Genomic DNA, 21,368 nt, shown 5'->3' on the forward strand with positions numbered 1-21,368 from the left:
TGTACAGGATATACAGTATTGATATACTTTCAACATATGGTAGGTACACATAGAGGAAAACATTAGAGAATCAATTTTGATTTGCAATATAAAAATGAAATACTTAAACTGTATAAACAGATTTACAGTTTTCTTAAAATTCCTGAGTAAAACACTTAGCTCAAAGTTGGACTCATGTGAACATAGAGATAAACAAATATAATCAAGACTGCTTGGGTAAGAAGAATGTGTGAGTCCCCACTTTCTGGCATACTAGACAAAGCTATGCTCTCTACCATGACTCTGTCTAACACCAGATAGTACCATAAGTTCAGGAGTTCACATCAATCACTGGTGGTCTAGAATAGTGAAGGGGTTCATGTCAATGTCCTTATCTGTTTAATCAAAAAATGGGTTCAAATAAAACATTATTGGTAGTTTAGGGTAGAACAGAGACCTACTGATGACACTTCCTTAGTAGTCTGGCTATCTGGCAGTCACAGAACTACTTAGCCAAGCATTGAGATTGGGAAATGGAAATGATGGAGTGTATTTTTAATTTATTAGAGACCTGCAGAGAGGGTGAGCTGTGAAAGGGGGCAGGGGAAAGCCTATTATGTTTGCATTGGGTTCCACCCTTACTGTTCATGATCTCTTGCAGCTGAATAGGCTACACGTGCAATATGTTCACCCTATGTAAAGAACCACATATATGACTCTGTATCGCTGCTTCAGTATCTATCCTGTATCACTGTGCTGTTCTGAAACTTCAGTCAAAATATTTTTGGCCCTAGGCACATTAATAAAGCTTAATACCAAATTAGTTATTTATGAATTGAATGCAATTGATGATTGAATGTTAAAAGATTTAAAGAGATATTCCAGTTGTAACAAGTTAGCCCCTATCCTATTATAACTATTAGATTGGTAGGGCCAGTTAAGCATGTGAACAGCTACACCTTTAAAGGAACTGCTATAGATAGATAGATAGATAGATAGATAGATAGATAGATAGATAGATAGATAGATAGGAGATAGATAGATAGGAGATAGATAGATAGATAGATAGATAGATAGATAGGAGATAGATAATAGATAGATAGATAGTTAGGTATAAGTGCCTGACCCATAGAGATGAGTGGCATGGCAGTCCCATAGTGATACATGGACCTGCCTTTCCATTCATTTTGGACATTCTGCAGTGTACAAGATCCCCAATCACATGGTCAGTGTGAGTCCCAGTGGTTGGACCCCTACTGACATAATAGTTATTCCCCTATCCTATAGATATCATGTGGCTCTTTTATATTCCTAACAAATAGAACAATTTCTTCATAGACTTCATAGCCTGGCTTAAGAATTTTTTTAGTTTTGATGTTTTCTTTTAACATAAATATGGTCTGTATATGTACTGTAAATTTACGATCTCATCGCCCCTATTTTGGAGTGTTTAATGATTAACATACAAATAGGATTTGATGAAGTACAAGACTTTATAATGCACAAACAATAATAAAGTATATTTTTATACCTCCTAAAATGTTTTGCTGTTTAATTTGAATATTACCAAACTTGAAATGGCTACCAATATGTATGTGCCTACTATGTATGTGGTTCTCTATAGGGTAAAGCCATTAATTAGAGACCAGTGCAGCTTTCCTTCTTACTGCTGTAATCATTAAATTGATTTTTCCAGTCCATCATGTAATTGTTCCAGCGATGGAATTCATCCTTCCACTGTTGTTCTACTTCATCAATATTTCCTACAAAAAAAAAGAAAGAAAAAATACAAGGGGTGTATTAATCTAAATTTGAATCTATGCGTTTACAATAATTGAAAAAGAATGAGCCGTTATTCACATTGTTTCTGGAAATGCAAAGCATTGAATGGTCTAATAAGGAATTCAGAAAATGTCATGTTTGTAAATTCAGTCATATATTTATTTTAATGATTTATTCATTATTGCATTTATGTATGTAATAATTATTTATTTTTATTTTTCTTTCAACCCGTTCCCTACCAGTGCTGTACATGTAAGGCGCTGGCTGCTGTGGCTTAATTACCAGCAACTTAGTACTACAGCGCGCTGATCGGGCGGGTGCAGGAGCTGAAAACACCAATGATGACGCATTAAACCTAGATATGCCGAGGTCAGCGCTGACTGCAGGACATGCAATGTCCGTGCAGGGAGGGAGCATCCATCGTGTCCCCGCGCTGCTGTTATGGGGACCCGATGGCTTGGACAGCAGCCTGATGCCTTCCCCAGGCATCGTGGCTGCCATCTGTGTGAGCCTGTGAGATCCATCCAACTGGATCTCACAGGAAGCAGGCTGTAAGTGTATTATACTCAGTGTAATACACTTACAGCCAATGCATTACAATACAGAAGTATTGTGATGCATTGTAAAGGGGAGCAGACCCCCAAAAGTTAAAGTCCCAGAGTGGGCCAAAAAATAAAGTGAAAAAAGTAAAAGAAAATAAAGTTTTACAAAAAAATAAAAAGTTTCAAGTAAAAAAAATGCGTCCTTTTCCCAAAATAAAGTAAAAGTAGACATATTTGGGTATCACCGTGTCTGTGTTATGTTAAAAAAAAAAAAAAAAAACTGTGCCAAAAAAGTCATTTTCTGGACTCCTTGCCTCACAAAAAGTGTAATACCAAGCAATCAAAAAGTCTTAGTTACCCCACAATGGTACCAATCAAACTGTTATCTCATCCCGCAAAAAAGAGCCCCTACCTAAGACAATCGCTCAAAAAATAATAAAAATATGGCTCTCATGAAAATGGCAACACAAAAACAAGATTTTATTCTGTTTAAAAAGGCTTTCACTGTGTAAAACTTAACAAAAAAAAAAATTGACACATTGGGTATCGCCACATCCGTAACAACCTCCATAAAATATCACATGAGATGCCCCCTCAAATGAATGCTATAAAAAAATAAAAAATAACTGCCAAAACAGCTATTATTTTGTCACCTTGCCTCACAAAAAGTGTAATACTAAGCAATCAAAAAGTCTTATGTACCCCAAAATGTTACCAATGAAAATGTCACCTGATCCCCCCAATAATGAGCCCCCACATAAGACAATCACTCAGAAAAATGAAAACCAATGGCACCCATAAACCAATCCATCAAAATATGATCTGCAAAAGCCTTATGGAGTTCTTTCTGTTCTGAATCCAGCCATGCTCCCCTACAGCAGTTTATCCACTACATAAGGGGTGTTAGGTGTTGACGTATTCAGGAGAAAATGGATAACAAATTATGGGGTGTTTTTTTTTTCCTGTTAGCCCTTGTGAAAATGAAAAAAATTGGGGATAAAGCAACATTTTATAGAAATAAATGAAACTTTTCATTTTCACAGTCAAGTGTTTCCAAATTCCATAAAACGCTTAGGGGTTCAAAGTGCTCAGTACTCCCCCTAATATATTCTTTAAGGGGTGTAGTTTCCAAAATGGGGTCACTTTTTGAGGGTTTCCACTGTAGGGGTACATCAGGGTTTCTTCAAATACAAAATAGTGCCTAAAAACCATTCTAGCAAAATCTTCCTCCAAAATCCATATAGCGCTGCTTTCCTTCTGACCCCTGGCACATGCCTATAGAGCAGTTTACCGCAACATATGGGGTATTTCTGTAAACTGCAGAATCAGAGTAATGCATATTGGGGTTTATTTTGCTCTTAACCCTTGCTGTGTTGCAAGAAATAAAATGATTGACATAAAAAATCTAATTTAATTCTTGTGGAACACTTCAAGGGTTAGCAAAGTTTGTAACATCAGTTTTAAATAATTTGAGGGGTGTAGTTTCTAAAATAGGGTCATTTATGGGTGGTTTCCATTATTTAAGCCCCTTAAAATCACTTTATAACTGAATTAGTGCTTAAAAAATGGTTTTGGAAATTTTGGTGAAAATTTTAAAAATTGCTTCTAAACTTTGAAGTCTTCCAACGTCCTAAAAAAAAAAAAATTTACAAAATTATGCCAACATAAAGCAGTTTTATGGGGAATGTTGATTGATAACTATTTTATGCGGTATTACTATCTGTCTTAAAAGTAGAGAAATTCTAATTTAGAAAATTGTGAATTTTTCCGTTTTGGTACATTTTGGAATTATAACACAACATACATACTATGTTATGGCTCAACCGGTATGACGCACAGCCCTGCTATAATCACCTAGCGGCAGTAATAAATATTCAATCAAATGGCCCGCACATTTTTTTCAAATAAAATATATACTCAATTTATTAAAAAACGACATACCTATCCATGACTTCTAAAAACCTGTCAGTATAATCCAGTATAGGATTATTTTATAAATAAAGGTAAAATATATCGACTCAAATTTACCAGTATTACGAAGTACATTGTGTCACGAGGAAACAGAATGGCTTGGAAAAGTAAAAGTGTTCCAAAGTTGTTACCACATAAAGTGACGCATGTCAGATTTGCAAAAATCAGCGTGGGATTTAAGATTAAAGTGTCTCGGTAGTGAAAGGGTTAAAGACTTTTTCTCTGGCTATTGAATTGTTCTATGTAAATATGTAGCCTTCTAATATCAGTGACAGTTTATATTAGCAAATTAATTGAGAAAATTTGTGCATGAAAAGAAGGAGAAATTATGTTTTCAATTATCTGATATTTTTGCTTGAATAAAGATGCAATTAAATTTCTAAAAGCAAAGTTAAAGTTCTGAGTAAATACTAGTTATATTTATTTCATCTCACTACAATTTAGTACAAGTCCTAAACTAGGGGACTACACCTGGTTGCCATTGGGATTCAATCTGGTTCCCTTTGTGCCAAGAGATGCGGTCAACCTAAGAATCAAACAGCCAGACACCTTGTTGGTTAAAGGATTTTCTGCCAGGCAACACCCATAGAGCCAATTTTATTAGATATGCATTGGGGGTCTAGCCACACCTCTTTAGCCATCATTTTTAATATGAATAATCAGAATTGTTTAATAAAGTAACCAATCAGAAATAAAGAGACTGAATATAGAAGCAAATTCAGACAGCTATGTGCTAAAATATAGCATCTAAATATATATGTTCTGAAATATTGCTATGCCTCATTCCTATGTATTTCACAATATCATGCTTACTCAGGCAAGTTCTTCCTATTTAAAAAATTGAAGCTTGATTTATTGTTCCTATAAATTCGTAAACGATTTAAGGAAAAAAAAGTACAGCTGTGTTCAACTCAAACCAATTTTTCTTAGCCCAGATCAGGGCTAATAAGCCATTCATCATTAAGGGGTTCATTCTCCTGGCCATATGGTACTTCCCCCTGTATTCTTCCCAAATCCTTTTGGAGGAGGTGTGGGAGGCTTAAGAAACAGGACAATAGTTGCATAGTCTTCAGAGTTCATTTTATCGCATCAATGTCTGCATAGTGTGTAGCAGGACTTAGATTGTCCAAATCATCTAGCAAATCAGCAGCTGCAGGATGCATGGGTATGTATTCTTCTTTCACAACTTCTCCATAGCTCAAATTCACTATATGGGTTGTAACCACAGCTGGTCTATGATGACAGCATTTCCTTCTTTGTCCTTGGGTTCATTTTAGTATAAGTCACTACCTCTCCATTTGGTTTCCAGAATTGTTTCATATCTTTGATAGCATACATTGATTTTTAACATAAGAATGTAAAAGCAGAACAGAAGTAGCAAACGTTGCAAATCTCCCAAGGTCACCACACTTAAATTTCCTTCATAACATAAAAAAGTCATGATGAAAAAAGCTAATACACAAGTACAATGACTCACATTTAGTCAGTGCACCTAGACACTATCATAAACCACCACAATTTGTTACAATTTTGAAAAAAATGCCACAATTTAGAGAATTTTTGGCCCAACTGGGGGCATCAAGTTGTTGGGAAATCCTCTAAAACTAGTTTGACAAGGGGGGATATGACTTACCAGGAAAGTGGTGTGGCTTCATGGGAAAGATTGATGGCCTAATATGCAAAATTTAGCACCAAATTTAAATTCCGGTATATAATATAGTCTCAAATAGAGTTGAGCGAACCCGAACTGTAAAGTTCGGGTTCGTACCGAACTTTAGGTTTTTCGGCACCCGGACCCGAACCCGAACATTTAAGTAAAAGTTCGGGTTCGGGTTCGGTGTTCGGCGCTTTCTTGGCGCTTTTTGAAAGGCTGCACAGCAGCCAATCAACAAGCGTCGTACTACTTGCCCCAAAAAGCCATCACAGCCATGCCTACTATTGGCATGGCTGTGATTGGCCAACTGCAGCATGTGACCCAGCCTCTATTTAAGCTGGAGTCACGTAGCGCCGCCCGTCACTCTGCTCAGATTAGTGTAGGGAGAGGCTGCAGCTGCTGTGAGGGAGAGATCAGGGAGAAATCTTATGAAGAACTGCTTTTTTACTCAGCGATCTACAGAAAATGTGTTTTGTGGCTGCAGTGAACAATTTTTTTTAAGTCTGCCCTGAGCCAACTACTGCTGAAAACGAACTTTTTTTACTTCATTTTGTCTATTTAAATACATAATCTGCAGCCATTTTATGCAACGATAGTGCACCAGCACAGGATATCTGCATGTCTGCAAGTCCAGAAATACAGCTTTTTGCTTACTGGGGTTAAAAAAATATATTTTTTCATATAGTGCACATCTAGGATTAGACGTGCATAAGTGAGTGTCACATTTAGGCCAGAAATACAGCTTTTTGCTTACTGGGGTGAAAAAAACCCCATCTGTTTCATATAGTGCACATCTGGGATTAGACGTGCATAAGTGAGTGTCACATTTAGGTCAGAAATGCAGCTTTTTGCTTACTGGGGTGAAAAAAACCCCATCTGTTTCATATAGTGCACATCTAGGATTAGACGTGCATAAGTGAGTGTCAAATTTAGGCCAGAAATACAGCATTTTGTTTACTGGGGTGAAAAAACACTCTGATACACTGCACATCTGGGAATAGACGTGCATAAGTGACTGTAAAATATAGGCCACAAATACGGCTTTCTCATACTGCGGCATATTGGGGTGAACAAAAAACATCTGTTTCATATAGTGCACATCTAGGATTAGACATGCATACGTGAGTGTCACATTTAGCCCAGAAATATAGCTTTTTGCTTACTGGGGTGAAAAAAACCTCTAATATACTGCACATCTGGGATTAGACGTGCATAAGTGACTGTGAAATTTAGGCCACAAATACGGCTTTCTCATACTGGGGCATACTGGGGTGAAAAAAAAACATCTGTTTCATATAGTGCACATCTGGGATTAGAAGTGCATAAGTGAGTGTCACATTTAGGCCAAAAATACGGCTTTGTGCTTACTGGGGTGAAAAAAACCTCTGATATACTGCACATCTGGGATTAGACGTGCATAATTGAGTGTCACATTTAGGCCAGAAATACGGCTTTTTGGTTTCTGGGGTGAAAAAACCCTCTGATATACTGCACATCTGAGATTAGATGTGCATAAGTGACTGTCACATTTAGGCTAGAAATACGGCTTTGTGCTTACTGGGGTGAAAAAACCCTCTGATATACTGCACATCTGGGATTAGACGTGCATAAGATACTTTGAAATGTAGGCCAAAAATACTGCTGTCGTTTAGAGTTCAAAAAAAAATTTGAGTGCAATACCTTACATCAGGGTTTTAATTGGCGGTTAATTATTTTTAAAGACTTAACCACTTTTTACTTTGCTTTGTGAACGCTAACTATGAGGCAAAAATCTAATAAGGGACGCGGTCATGGTCGTGGTGGTGGTGTTAGTGGAGCCTCTGGTGCAAAGAGAGGACGTGGCAATTCTGCCACAGCTACACGTCCTACTGAACCTACTACCTCAGGTACCAGTAGCCGCCAGAATCTACAGCGATATTTGGTCGGGCCTAATGCCGTTCTAAGGATGGTAAGGCCTGAGCAAGTACAGGCGCTAGTCAATTGGGTGGCCGACAGTGGATCCAGCACCTTCACATTATCTCCAACCCAGTCTTCTGCAGAAAGCGCACAGGTGGCGCCTTAAACCCATGCCCATCAGTCTGTCACATCACCCCCGTGCATATCGGGGAAAGTGTCTGAGCCTCAAGTCATGCAGCAGTCTCTTATGCTGTTTGAAGACTCTGCTGGCAGGGTTTCCCAAGGGCATCCACCTAGCCCTTCCACAGGGGTGGTAAACATAGAATGCACTGACGCACAACCACTTATGTTTCCTGATGAGGACATGGGAATACTACCTCAGCACGTCTCTGATGATGACGAAACACAGGTGGCAACTGCTGCGTCTTTCTGCAGTGTGCAGACCGAAAAGGAGGTCAGGGAGGAAGACTGGGTGGAAGACGATGCAGGGGACGATGAGGTCCTAGACCCCACATGGAATGAAGGTCGTGCCACTGACTTACAGAGTTCGAAGGAAGAGGCAGTGGTGAGACCGAGCCAACAGCGTAGCAAAAGTGGGAGCAGCGTGCAAAAGCAGAGCAGCCGTCGCCAAAGCAGTTTGCCTGCTACTGGCCACCGTCACCAGAGACCGAGCACACCAAAGGCAGCTTCAAGGAGTACCCTGGCATGACCCAAGTGGTTTGCACGCTGTGCCATCAGATCCTGAAGCGAGGCATTAACCTTCTTAACCTTAGCACAACCTCCATGACCAGGCCTCTATGTGCCAGACACTGGCTGCAGTGGAGTAAGCACCTTTAAAACCAAAAAAGGGCTCAGGCCCCTCCTGCACCCTCCTCTGCTGTTGCCTCGGCTTCTTCCTCCACCTCTGGAGGAACGTTGGCACCTGCCGCCCAGCAAACAGAGGATGTGCCACCAACAACACCACCTCCGTCACCAAGCATCTCCACCATGTCACACAGAAGCGTTCAGCTCTCCATCTCACAAACCTTTGAGAGAAAACGTAAATTCCCACCTAGCCACCCTCGATCCCTGGCCCTGAATGCCAGCATTTCTAAACTACCTGGCCTTTGAAATGCTGTCATTCAGGCTGGTGGAGACGGACAGCTTCAAACAGCTCATGTCGCTTGCTGTCCCACAGTATGTCGTTCCCAGCCGCCACTACTTCTCCAGGAGAGCTGTGCCTTCCCTGCACAACCAAGTATCGGATAAAATCAAGTGTGCACTGCGCAACGCCATCTGTGGCAAGGTCCACCTAACCACAGATACGTGGACCAGTAAGCACGACCAGGGAGGCTATATCTCCCTAACTGCACACTGGGTAAATGTAGTGGTGGCTGGGCCCCAGGCGCAGAGCTGTTTGGCGCTCGTCCTTCCACCTGCCAAGGATCGCAGGGCATCATTCTTTGCCTCCTGTTGCCTCCTCTTCCTACTCGGCTTCCTCCTCCTCTTCTACCACCTCCTCATCCGGTCAGCGACAGAACTTCACCACCAACTTCAGCACAGCCAGGGGTAAACGTCAGCAGGCCGTTCTGAAACTGATGTGTTTGGGAGACAGGCCCCACACCGCGCAGAAGTTGTGGCGGGGTATAGAACAACAGACGGACAAGTGGTTGCTGCCAGTGAGCCTTAAGCCCGGCCTGGTGGTGTACGATAATGCCGAAATCTCGTTGCAGCTCTAGGACTAGCCGGTTTGACGCACATCCCTTGCCTGGCGCATGTGCTGAATTTGGTGGTGCAGAAATTCATTCACAACTACCCCGAAATGTCAGAGCTGCTGCGTAAAGTGCGGGCCGTCTGTGCACGCTTCCGGCACTCTCATCCTGCCGCCGGTCGTCTGTCTGCTCTACAGCGTAACTTCGGCCTTCCCGCTTACCACCTCATATGCGACGTGCCCACCAGGTGGAACTCCCCTTGCACATGCTGGAGAGAATGTGTGAGCAGCAGCAGGCCATAGTGGAGTTTTAGCTGCAGCACGCACGGGTGAGTCGCACTGCGGAACAGCACCACTTCACCACCAATGACTGGGCCTCCATGCGAGACCTGTGTGCCCTGTTGCGCTGTTTCGAGTACTCCACCAACATGGCCAGTGGCGATGACGCCGTTATCAGCGTTACAATACCACTTCTATGTCTCCTTGAGAAAACACTTAGGGCGATGATGGAAGAGGATGTGGCCCAGGACGAGGAGGAGGAAGAGGGGTCATTTCTAACACTTTCAGGCCAGTCTATTAGAAGTGGCTCAGAAAGAGGATTTTTGCAACAACAGAGGCCAGGTACAAATTTGGCCAGCCAGGGCCCACTACTGGAGAACGAGGAGGAGGAGGATGAGGAGGAGGATGGGGATGAAGCATGTTCACAGCGGGGTGGCATCCATCGCAGCTCGGGCCCATCACTGGTGCGTGGCTGGGGGGATACGGAGGACGCAGACGATACACCTCCCACAGAGGACAGCTTGTTCTTACCTCTGGCAGGCTGGCACACATGAGCGACTACATGCTGCAGTGCCTGCGCAACGACAGCAGATTTGCCCACATTTTAACGTGTGCTGACTACTGGGTGGCCACCCTGCTGGATCCCCGTTACAAAGACAACGTGCCGTCCTTAATTCCCTCACTGGAGCGTGATCGGAAGATGCGCGACTACAGGCGCACGCTGGTAGACGGGCTTCTGAGAGCATTCCCGAATGACGCCGGGGGACAAGTGGAAGCACAAGGCGAAGGCAGGGGAGGAGGAAGAGGTCGCCAACACAGCTGTGTCAGCGCCAGCACCTCAGAAAGCAGGGTTAGCATGGCCGACTTGTGGAAATGCTTTGTCACCTCGCCGCAACAACCAGCCCCAACTGCTGATATGGAGCATGTTAGCAGGAGGCAGCATTTGAACAACATGGTGGAATAGTACCTGTGCACACGCCTACACGTACTGACTGATGGTTCTGCCCAATTCAACTTCTGGGTCTCCAAATTGTCCACATGGCCAGAGCTTGCCCTGTATTCCTTGGAGGTGCTGGCCTGCCCTGCAGCCAGTGTACTCTCTGAACGTGTATTTAGCATGGCAGGAAGCGTCATTACAGACAGACGCAGCCGCCTGTCCACAGCCTGCGTGGACAAGCTCACGTTCATTAAAATGAACCAGAATAGACAGTTCTAACAGCCTCAACCATTCATCCTTGTACTCAAGTGCACTTATTCCTTTTTTTTTTTTATATGTCCCAACATTTTGGGGGATACCCCTATGTAAAAATGCTAAATAACACACATCTGTGTTGGCTACCTATTCCTCCTTTGCCACCGCTTCCACCTAGACCGCCACGTGAGCCTACATGGCCACATCCACCCATTCACCGCCTCCTTAACCTCTTCCTCCTACATCATTCCTAATTTTTTTTAAAGTCTTTTATGTTTTTTTCATTCATTTTCCTATCCACATTTGTTTGCAGAGCATTTGGCATGCTCTTAAGCACATTTTGCTGCCTTTTGCAGCCCTCTAGCTCTTTCCATGATATTTTTACAGCCATTTTAGTGCTCAAAAGTTCGGGTCTCCATTGACTTCAATGGGGTTCGGATTCGGGGTCAAGTTTGGGTCAAGTTCGGGTCCCAAACCCAAAATTTTTTTTCAAGTTCGGCCGAACCTGCCGAACCCGAGCATCCAGGTGTCCGCTCAACTCTAGTCTAAAACTAAGAAAAGTAATAGTTTGGTATAGTTTATATCCCTACACCAAATTTATAATTCAACCTGAGCCACTGTGATAAATCTGGTGTCATCTATATGATTAGTAAAGCTCAGGAGGGCCTTTCTCAAGACTCATGATGGGGAATGCTGAAGGTCCTTTACACTACCAAATAAACCATATATTAATGATAACTGCTTGATCCTCATCTGCATTCACATATAGTAATCATTGTTCCTGGACAGAAGATCGTTGTTTCGACAGCAAGATCTGTTGCATGAGAACAATGATTTTTGGTGCAGGCTGAAAGACAAGATAAACCAATGAACAACCTAGAACACTATACAGAGGCCAATTATCTGGAACAAGCATTTATACAAATACTTATCACTGTTAATTCTCCTGATTATTGGTCTGTGTAAAAAGACCTTAACTCATAATAGATTTTTTTTATAATACAAATTTATATAAAATACAACACAATAGAAGCTCTAAATGTGTATAGGCTTCACCAGCACTCCAGTATCAATCAGCAAATAAGCCCCCAGAGGGGGAGGAGTATCGTTAATTAAAATATAACTTTTAATTCAATGTGCAACTAAAACACACCACTTAGATGCAAAATCTTAAAAACGTACCCCAGTACTGGTAGAGAAATAATAAACCTGCTCCACCTGGTGAAAGCTGCGAGCAGTCTTACCAGACTAAGGCTGCGTTCACACGGGCGAGATTGCACCCGCACTGAATCTGGACCCATTCATTTCAATGGGGCTGTTCAGATGAGCGATGATTTTCACGCATCACTTATGCGTTGCGTAAAAATCGCAGCATGCTCTATATTCTGCGTTTTTCACGCAACGCAGGCCCCATAAAAGTGAATGGGGTTGCGTGAAAATCGCATGCATCCGCAAGCAAGTGCGGATGCGGTGCGATTTTCACGCATGGTTGCTAGGTGACTGTCTATACACTGTATTATTTTCCCTTATAACATGGTTATAAGGGAAAATAATAGCATTCTGAATACAGAATGCTTAGTAGGTGATCAATTGAGGGTTAAAAAATAAATAAAATTAACTCACCTTGTCCTCTTGTTCGCGTAGTTCTCCCGGTCTTTAGTTCTTTAAAAAGATGAACTATGGGCTAAAGGACCTTTGGTGACGTCAGATCACATGCTCCAATCACAGGGTCCATCTCCACAAATTGCGGAATGCACATTGCCGTTGTCTGTGTTTTGCGGATCCGCAAAACACTTACGGACGTGTGAATGGACCCTCATAGTAACATTATTAAAGGTTACGTTTTATCTTCATGTATATTCTAATGGATTGCCTTCCTTGTACAATGTTATAATATACTTTCTATGTTAGAAAGTATATTATAGTGCATTTGTATTGTGCGGCAGTTGTGTGCGGTTCTGCCGCGATACTGCAGGTATATAGAGGGGCAAGCGTTATTGGAACAAATAATTTCTACTGGTGTGATATACCAGTCGTCCCCCAAAAAACTGATTGAAGCGGGGTGTTATATACCAATATACTTTCTTTATAGTGCATTTGGGTACTGTATAGTGCATTTGCGCATGCGCGTACGCGAAAATTGAATTGCCGATATTTTGCATTGAAATTTTTTTTTTATGGAGATCGCAAATTCAAATAATACATCTGGTATGTCACTGTCCATGTTGTGGGACTATTTTTGCACTTCTAGTAATTATTTCTTGGCTGCAAATATGAGCTGAAGGTTTTTCAGGTTCACCTGCCATTAAAATGAATGGGACCCGCCGCAAACTTGCGGTTCGCGAACATTTGATCGTGTTCGCGCGATCACGTTCGCGAACCGTCCCGGCAGATGTTCGTCCATCACTAGTCCTCTACATGGCAGATCCCGTATGGTTGGGCGAATAAATAACATAATAATCTACCAGCCTCCGGCCTACATCTGATGTCCTTGGACAGACCCACCCGGAAACTCTCGCTGATCCCAGCATTTCTATTGGTCTGGTAAGACTGCTCGCACCTTTCACCAGGTGGAGCAGGTTTTTTACTTCTCTACCAGTACTGGGGTACCAGGCTTGAACCCCATCTGTTTTTAAGATTTTGCATCTAAGTGGTGTGTTTTAGTTGCACATTGAATTAAAAGTTATATTTTAGTTAACGATACTCCTCCCCCTCTGGGGGCTTATTTACAAATTTATATGCACAAGATATAAATATAAGCTTTTTACTGCCCCCTACCCCACACATATTTTCACTTCCATTTTATTAAGGGACAAAGATACAGCCTTAGTTAGATATATACAATATATATGTACACCAAGATATTTTGCCACCTGTCAGATGCACAGTTTGTCTCTCAACTTCAATTTGGCTATATTATTGGAATATTTATGGTCACTTTAACTTCTAAAAAAAAAATTCCAGTATAACTCTGATCTGTGAAACTCTGGCAGCGGAGAATATCTCTGTAATACAGAAAATGTTGCTTCTGACGGAGAATATCTCTGACATGCTGTGCCCCACTGAGTCTTTGCAACTCTGTAAATCCTTCTGCATGAAACTTTATATGTGACTGCTACAAAGGACTTATCAAGTACTTTCATTTAAGAATTCACAATTCTCATTCCTCTCATATTCTTACGATGTAGTGAGGAGAACCTTTTCTCCTTGCATCTCATTCTTTGCAAAAGGTGTTGCCCATAAATAGAGAAGCATTGAATTCTGCATGAAATACAAAAAACAAAAAAAAAACATTTACCATATTTTTGCCCTATAAGACGCACCGGCCCATAAGACGCACCTAGGTTTTTGAGGAGGAAAATAAGAAATAAAATATTTTTAACCAAAAGGTGTGCTTTTGGTGAGTTTGAACTAATGGCAGTCTGTACATTACACTATTATGGGGGATCTGTGGATGATGAACTGTTATGGGGTGGGGAATTTGGGGATGGCAGGCACTGTACTCTGTCCCCGCCGCTCAGTATGTACTGTATTATATGTAGTGTTAATCATCAGATCTAAACTGAATAATGATGCGCTCCCCCTGCTCCCCATGTGCTTACCGGTACACACATCACGCTCCTGTAGTAAGCACTAGCAGCTAGCAGGCAGGCCGGGCGGCCGTAACTCACTGAGGTCACGTGCCTGCTCCGCCTACTTCATTCATAAAGTAGGTGGAGCAGGCACGTGACCTCCGTGAGTTACGGCCGCCCGGCCTGCCTGCTAGCTGCTAGTGCTTACTACAGGAGCGAGACATGTACCAGTAAGTACGGTACACATGGGGAGCAGGGGGAGCGCATTATTATTCAGTTTAGATCTGATGATTAACACTATGTATAATACAGTACACACTGAGGTCGGGGACAGAGTACAGTGCCTGCACGGCCACGCCGCTCTCCCCGCCTACTACAGTCCCTCCTCCCTCATACATCGCAGACTGCGATGCTGCAGCACGCAAACCGCGATGTAAATTTCCAGCATTCGGCCCATAAGACACAGGGGCACTTCCCCCCACTTTTGGGGGGGAAAAAGTGTGTCTTATGGGGCGAAAAATACGGTATACAGGAGGATTCAAGACTTTACTATCAGGGACCTAAGCAAAGTTGTATTTGAGATAGGATGCTGCTAAAATTAATATATAAAGAATAAATGTGCACTTTATTTTATAGTTTTCCCTTGAGGTTGAGTAGAATGTAATCTTTTGCTAGATCGCTTTTTATATTGTAAAAACATTGCAGCTGGTGTGATATACATATGGTACTGAAAACTTTCCAGAGTTATCTTTACAGCTGTTTCTATGAAATCCCACTGAGTAACTTGTGGATGCTATCAAAATCTGTGCTCATCTCATTTCTCTGTAGATTTCAAAGAGAACAGAACTCTTGTACCTAGGGAGGTTTACAAACCTAAAACAATAGACGGTTACACTCTCAAACATCAGTGTTCTGTGAATCAATTTAAGCCTTGGATATACAAGTGTTCATTTTAAGTGCTTTAAATAGGTTTGTGTTATAATAATGGAACCCTGCAGATAAGGTAAGAGGAGACAGGGATGTACAGCACTGCTGAGTGGCTTGAATACTATCCTGTTGTCAGAAGGAGTGAACAGCCTGTTAAATAGTGGAGAAATATTGTATGTGAAATAACCAGTGCTACATGCACAAGTGATGGTACTTATTAGAGATGAGCAAATGTTTCAAAAATTCGATTCGGCCGGTTCAGCAAATTTTTAGAAAAAATTTGGTTTGATCTAAATTTATTTGCGGCGAACCGCGTAAAAAAACTGCAATTTCCTGGCTGCAGAGAGCCTTCATAGTGGTGTAGAACACTGTGCCTTGCAGTAACACACATAGGGAGTCTGCTGTGGTAGTGAAATAATACTGTGAGGCAGTATAACACGCAAATGACAGGCGTCGCTCTTAGAATCACTGCACTTCACTCATTTGGGCAGTCACGGGGCCAAAACTGACCAAATAACTCAAGTGTGAACTCAGCCTTACAAGTCGATGTTAGTGTCAAGAAGAAGCGCGCTCCTTTTACACCGTCACCAGCTGATTCCACATAGTTGTCTACAGAACCTGTTTCATTAAAGACTTATACAAGTAGAGCCCCCCGACAGAGTGGAGAGGGTGTTAGCAGTAAGTTTGTGTTGACATCACTGATAATTTTGCCCTTCCTCTGATCCATAACAACAATAACTCGCAAAAAAACGGATCCTGTCTGTTGAGCATCCTCCTTCACTCTGTCAGCATTTGGTCAGTAATCCATCAGTATTGGTAATGCAAAAAAAAAAACAGGAGTGGATCCAAAACAGAAATAACACGTGAATGGAATATTTGCATGTCTTCTCTGTTTTGTACCCACTCCTGCTTTTGGCTACCAAATAACAAGCCAATTCTGATGGGACCATACAGGCCTTACAGCTGCTACGCAGACAGGACCCATTGTGCGTCTCATCTTTCCTTCCTTCTGACAGATCACCAGGGTCAAAAAAATGATGATGTCAGACAGGCGTAAAAGCCAAAATAGTGGCCCAGTCTTGAAATGAGGAGGGTGGAAACAGCATGAGAAGTCCACAGAGTGGCCCTATGACATAGTGGTGAGGTTAAAGCAGCATGAGGAGATTACAGAGTGGCCCAATGACAGAGTCTGGGGGTGGCGGCAGCATCAGGAGGAGGCTACAGAGTGGCACAATGACAGTGTGGAGGTGGCGGCAGCATCAGGAGGCCACAGAGTTTAACAATGACATAGTGTGGAGGTGGCAGCCAGGAGACCACAGAGTGACTCGGTGACAGAGTGGGGAGGTGGGTGGCAATACAAGTACCATCTGAAGATGGTGGGTGAAAGAAGGAGCACTTGGCATCAGATGTGTGGTATCAGGCGGGTGGCAGCATCAGAATAGTAGCTAAGGCAGGTAGCCAGAAGAAAACGGTATCTTTTGTAAAAGTGTTGGTGTGGCACCATGGAGGATCTAGTCTGATGCATCAGGCATTGGTGGATGAAAATCCTGGCTGATCCACGCCTGATTTATCTTGACAAAGGTCAGTCTCTCCACATTTTGGGTGGATAGGAGAGTTTTTTGTAGGGTAACTACGGCCCCCGATGCACTAAGCACCTGCTCTGATGCCACACTAGTGGCCGGGCAGAACAGCTTTTCCAGGGCAAAGATTGCTTGTTGCGGCCACAAATCCAGTTTGGCTGCCCAGTAGTCCAGCAGATCTTCAATGTGGGGTCACAGGGTACTGTCCAAGTATGCCACCACCTGCTAGTTCAGTAGTGATGGACAAACATCGGCCAGGACGATTGCGAACACGTGTTCGCGATAAAATATTTGCAAAGGACCCCATTGACTCGAATTGCAGGCGAACCTGAAAAACCTTCAGGTCATATTGGCAGCCACCAAATACTTACTAGAAGTGCACAAATAGTCCCACAACATGGACAGTGACATACCAGAGGAGGATCAATGGCAAACATTTTTATGCGTCTTAAAGGGAAATTCTCAAAAATGTGCCCTCTTGAGCCTAAAGAACTTTTATTTTAGGCCACGTGAGAACAGGCCCCAAAAATTAGGCATTCACCTGACAGAAAAGAACAAGTGATTATTTGGCTGGAGGTACATTAGGCGGTCACTGGATAACAATTTTACCGTATGTAGGTCAGTACAGGACACAAAAATTAGGCATTCACCTGACAGAAAAGAACAAGTGATTATTTGGCTGGAGGTAGATTAGGCGGTCACTGGATAACAATTTTACTGTAGGTCAGTACAGGCCCCAAAAATTAGGCATTCACCTGACAGAAAATAACAAGTGATTATTTGGCTGGAGGTACATTAGGCGGTCACTGGATAACAATTTTACTGTATGTAGGTCAGTACAGGACACAAAAATTAGGCATTCACCTGACAGAAAAGAACAAGTGATTATGTGGCTGGAGATATATTAGACGGTCACTGGATAACTATTTTGCTAAAGGTACATTAGGCGGTCACTGAATAACAATTGTACTGTAGGCCAGTGGAGTACAGGCCCTAAAAATTAGGCATTCACCGGGCAGAAAATAACAAGTGATTATGTGGCTGGAGATATATTAGACGGTCATTGGATAACTATTTTACTGTAGGCCAGTACAGGCCCCAAAAAATATGCATTCACCTGACAGAAAAATAAAAGTGATTATGTGGCTAGAGCTACATTAGGTGGTCAGTGAATAACAGTTCTACTGTAGGCCAGTGGAGTAAAGGCCCCAAAAATTAGGCATTCACCTGACAGAAAAGAACAAGTGATTATGTGGTTGGAGGTACTTTAGGCGGGCACTCAATAACAATTTTACTGTAGGCCAATGGAGTACAGGCCCCAAACATTAGGCATTCACCTGACAGAAAAGAACAAGTGATTATGTGGTTGGAGGTACTTTAGGCGGGCACTCAATAACAATTTTACTGTAGGCCAATGGAGTACAGGCCCCAAACATTAGGCATTCACCTGACAGAAAAGAACAAGTGATTATGTGGCTGGAGGTATATTAGATGGTCACTGGATAACTGTCACGACTATGTTCATGGTCGTGACTCTTAGAGCCGCATGCAGTTGCCAGCGGTCAGTTTGGTTGTTCAACGCAGGTGAGGGCTGTGAGTTGTTTGCCTCACGTGTGGTTGCCGCTGGCAACATGATGTTGTTGGCAGTGTAGCAGCCTGAGCTGACTGCTGGGCTGCTCACTGTCTATGCATGCGGTTGCCTCTGGCAACTTGTGTAGTGTATGTGTGCATTTTCCCTGTTTGGTGTGCACGGGGTTTAGTTGTGTGTGCATTTCCCCTTTAAGTGGCTTCAATATCATGTCTGGTGTTGAAAGGGTTAACTCCCATCCTAGTGTGTGTGAGTGGGTGTGGCTGCTTGGGCTATTTAGCTTCCGCTGGATGCCTGAAGGAGAGGGGTACTCCAGCCATGCTGTATGCTGGAGTCATCCTCCTGGTCTTCTTATGCCATATGTCCAGTGAGGGCCACCCTTGTGGTCATAAGTAAATGTCATGATGTTAAGTTTATGCTCCGCTGCAGTCTCACCTTAGTGCAGCTATGGTGTCCTGGTTTCCTGTGTGATTTGTTGTTGTGTGCTGTGTCCTTTTATGTTGGTGTGGACATCAGTACTTGTGCACGGGTTCCAGTCAGTGTGTCTGTGGCAGGTAGGGTGGAACTGGTTTAACTTACCTACCATATCCATATGCTGTATATGTTCCCTTCTCCTTGCAGCTTGGCCAGTTGAGACTCCTGTTCATCCGTGATGTGGAGGAACAGGTCGTCTTACTCTGCTCCTAGTCCAGGGATTTCCTGAGGGCTAGTAGGGACCTGAGGTTCCGGAGTATGAGCCCTCCTACCATCTGGGTTGACTCATACGGTTAGGAGTCAGGGCAGAATTAGGGACGCTTTAGGAGGTGACCTGCTCCCTGATCCTGTCGTCCTGGCCTAGCAGCTTCCTTATTCCTTTAACATCGCAAGGTGGGGGGTTTCCCCCACTCCCCGCCGTGACAATAACTATTTTACTGTAGGCAAGTACAGGCCACAAAAATTAGGCATTCACCTGACAGAAGAGAACAAGTGATTATTTGGCTGGAGGTACATTAGGCGGTCACTGGATAACAATTTTACTGTAGGTCAGTACAGGACACAAAAATTAGGCATTCACCTGACAGAAAAGAACAAGTGATTATGTGGCTGGAGATATATTAGACGGTCACTGGATAACTATTTTGCTGAAGGTACATTAGGCGGTCACTGAATAACAATTGTACTGTAGGCCAGTGGAGTACAGGCCCTAAAAATTAGGCATTCATTGGACAGAAAAGAACAAGTGATTATGTGGCTGGAGGTACATTAGGCGGTCACTGGATAACAATTTTACTGTAGGCCACTGGAGTAGAGGCACCAAATATTAGGCATTCACCTGACAGAAAAGGACTTTTATGCCGCTGTATATACATAAGACAAGGACCATTCTTTGTTCTGGTTGGTAGAAGATATGTGTGGGCTGGCATGAGGAAATTCAATTACATATGGTGGTCACAGGTGTTGAATTTCTCCGAGATCCATGCATGCTTCATTCATTTTTAGAAATGTGAGGTATTCCACACTGTTCTGAGCTAGGCGAGTTCGCTTATCGGTCACGATCCACCCTGCTGCGCTGAACGTACTTTCGGACAGGAAACTTGACGAGGGGCAAACCAAGAGTTCCATGGCAAATTGTGCCAGCTCTGGCCACAGGTCAAGCCTACACACCCAGTAGTCCAGGGTTTGCCGCTTCTCAGAGCGTTCACATCGGCCGATAACCCGATGTAGTCGGACACCTGTTGGTCTAGGCGTTCCCTGAGGCTGGATCCGGAGGGTGGCTGTCGATGGGTTGGCTGCGAGAATGATCTCATATCTGAAGTAACCAACACATCTTCAAACCTCTCTCTTCTTGCAGGCGTGGTACGATTGGCGCCTGCACCTGTTTCTCTGTGGGTGGAAATTCCTCTGCCAGCGCCCGCAACAGCAGAATGCAGCATCTCTCACAGCAAGGCCTGGAAATGTTGTATTCTGCCATCACTCTGTGATGCTCTTAACATGTCCGCCATTTTGTGTTTGTACTGGGGGTCTAAGTACGTTGCCACCCAGAACTGGTTCTTGCCCTTTATGCTCTTTATACAGGGGTCCCTCTTCAAACACTGGAGCATGAAGGCCCCCATTTGGACTAAATTGGATATGGTGGCGCGCCCTGGCTCCTGCTCATTGCCCAGGAGAATGTCGTCCTTGGTCTCCTCCCCCCCAGCCATAGACAACACCAGGGATTCCAAAAAGTTTAACATCCCCCTCAAAGCATGCTCTTCTTGCTCTTCCTCCTAACCTCATGCATCATCCTCCTCTGACTCCTCTTTAGACTCTTGCTGACTTGTCTCAGATGGAGTAGACCCCCTGGAAATTCATTCAGCATTGTGACTTCCTCATCTTCCAGCTCCTGCTCCTCGACGGCTTGATCAATGACAATACACAATGCGCGCTCCAGAAAGAAGGCATAAGGTACGATGTCACTGACTGACCAGTTTGGTGATCTCATCAAATGGCCGCAGAAATCTGCATGCGTCACACATGAGCAGCTACTGGCGCGGTGAAAAGAAACCAAGCTCCCAAGAACCTGTCCTGCTGCAGAGTCCATACTGGTAGTTGCTAACGGCACATTGCTGCTGGAGCAGCCTATCAAGCACATACAAGGTGGAGTTCCAGCGCGTCCAGCTGTCACAAATCAGACGTCTGACGGGCAGGTGGTGTCACCGCTGAACGTCAGAAAGGCGAGCCATGGGCGGGTAAGATC

The 21,368-nt window shown here is 43.3% G+C and overlaps 1 protein-coding gene across 3 annotated transcripts in view; it reads right to left on the minus strand.

The window, feature by feature from the left end:
• Positions 1–1,076: 1,076 nt before the first annotated feature.
• BCHE (butyrylcholinesterase) overlaps positions 1,077–21,368 on the minus strand; it is a 218,252-nt gene continuing 197,960 nt past the window's right edge. For all 3 annotated transcript variants that reach the window (XM_040428177.1, XM_040428180.1, XM_040428176.1), the window contains one exon: positions 1,077–1,742. In XM_040428177.1, the coding sequence (XP_040284111.1) occupies positions 1,618–1,742 (125 nt within the window). In that variant the 3' untranslated portion in view covers positions 1,077–1,617. The remainder of the gene's footprint in view (positions 1,743–21,368) is intronic.

The sequence above is a fragment of the Bufo bufo genome, chromosome 4 (assembly GCF_905171765.1).
Source record: "Bufo bufo chromosome 4, aBufBuf1.1, whole genome shotgun sequence".
NCBI classification, from domain to species: domain Eukaryota; kingdom Metazoa; phylum Chordata; class Amphibia; order Anura; family Bufonidae; genus Bufo; species Bufo bufo.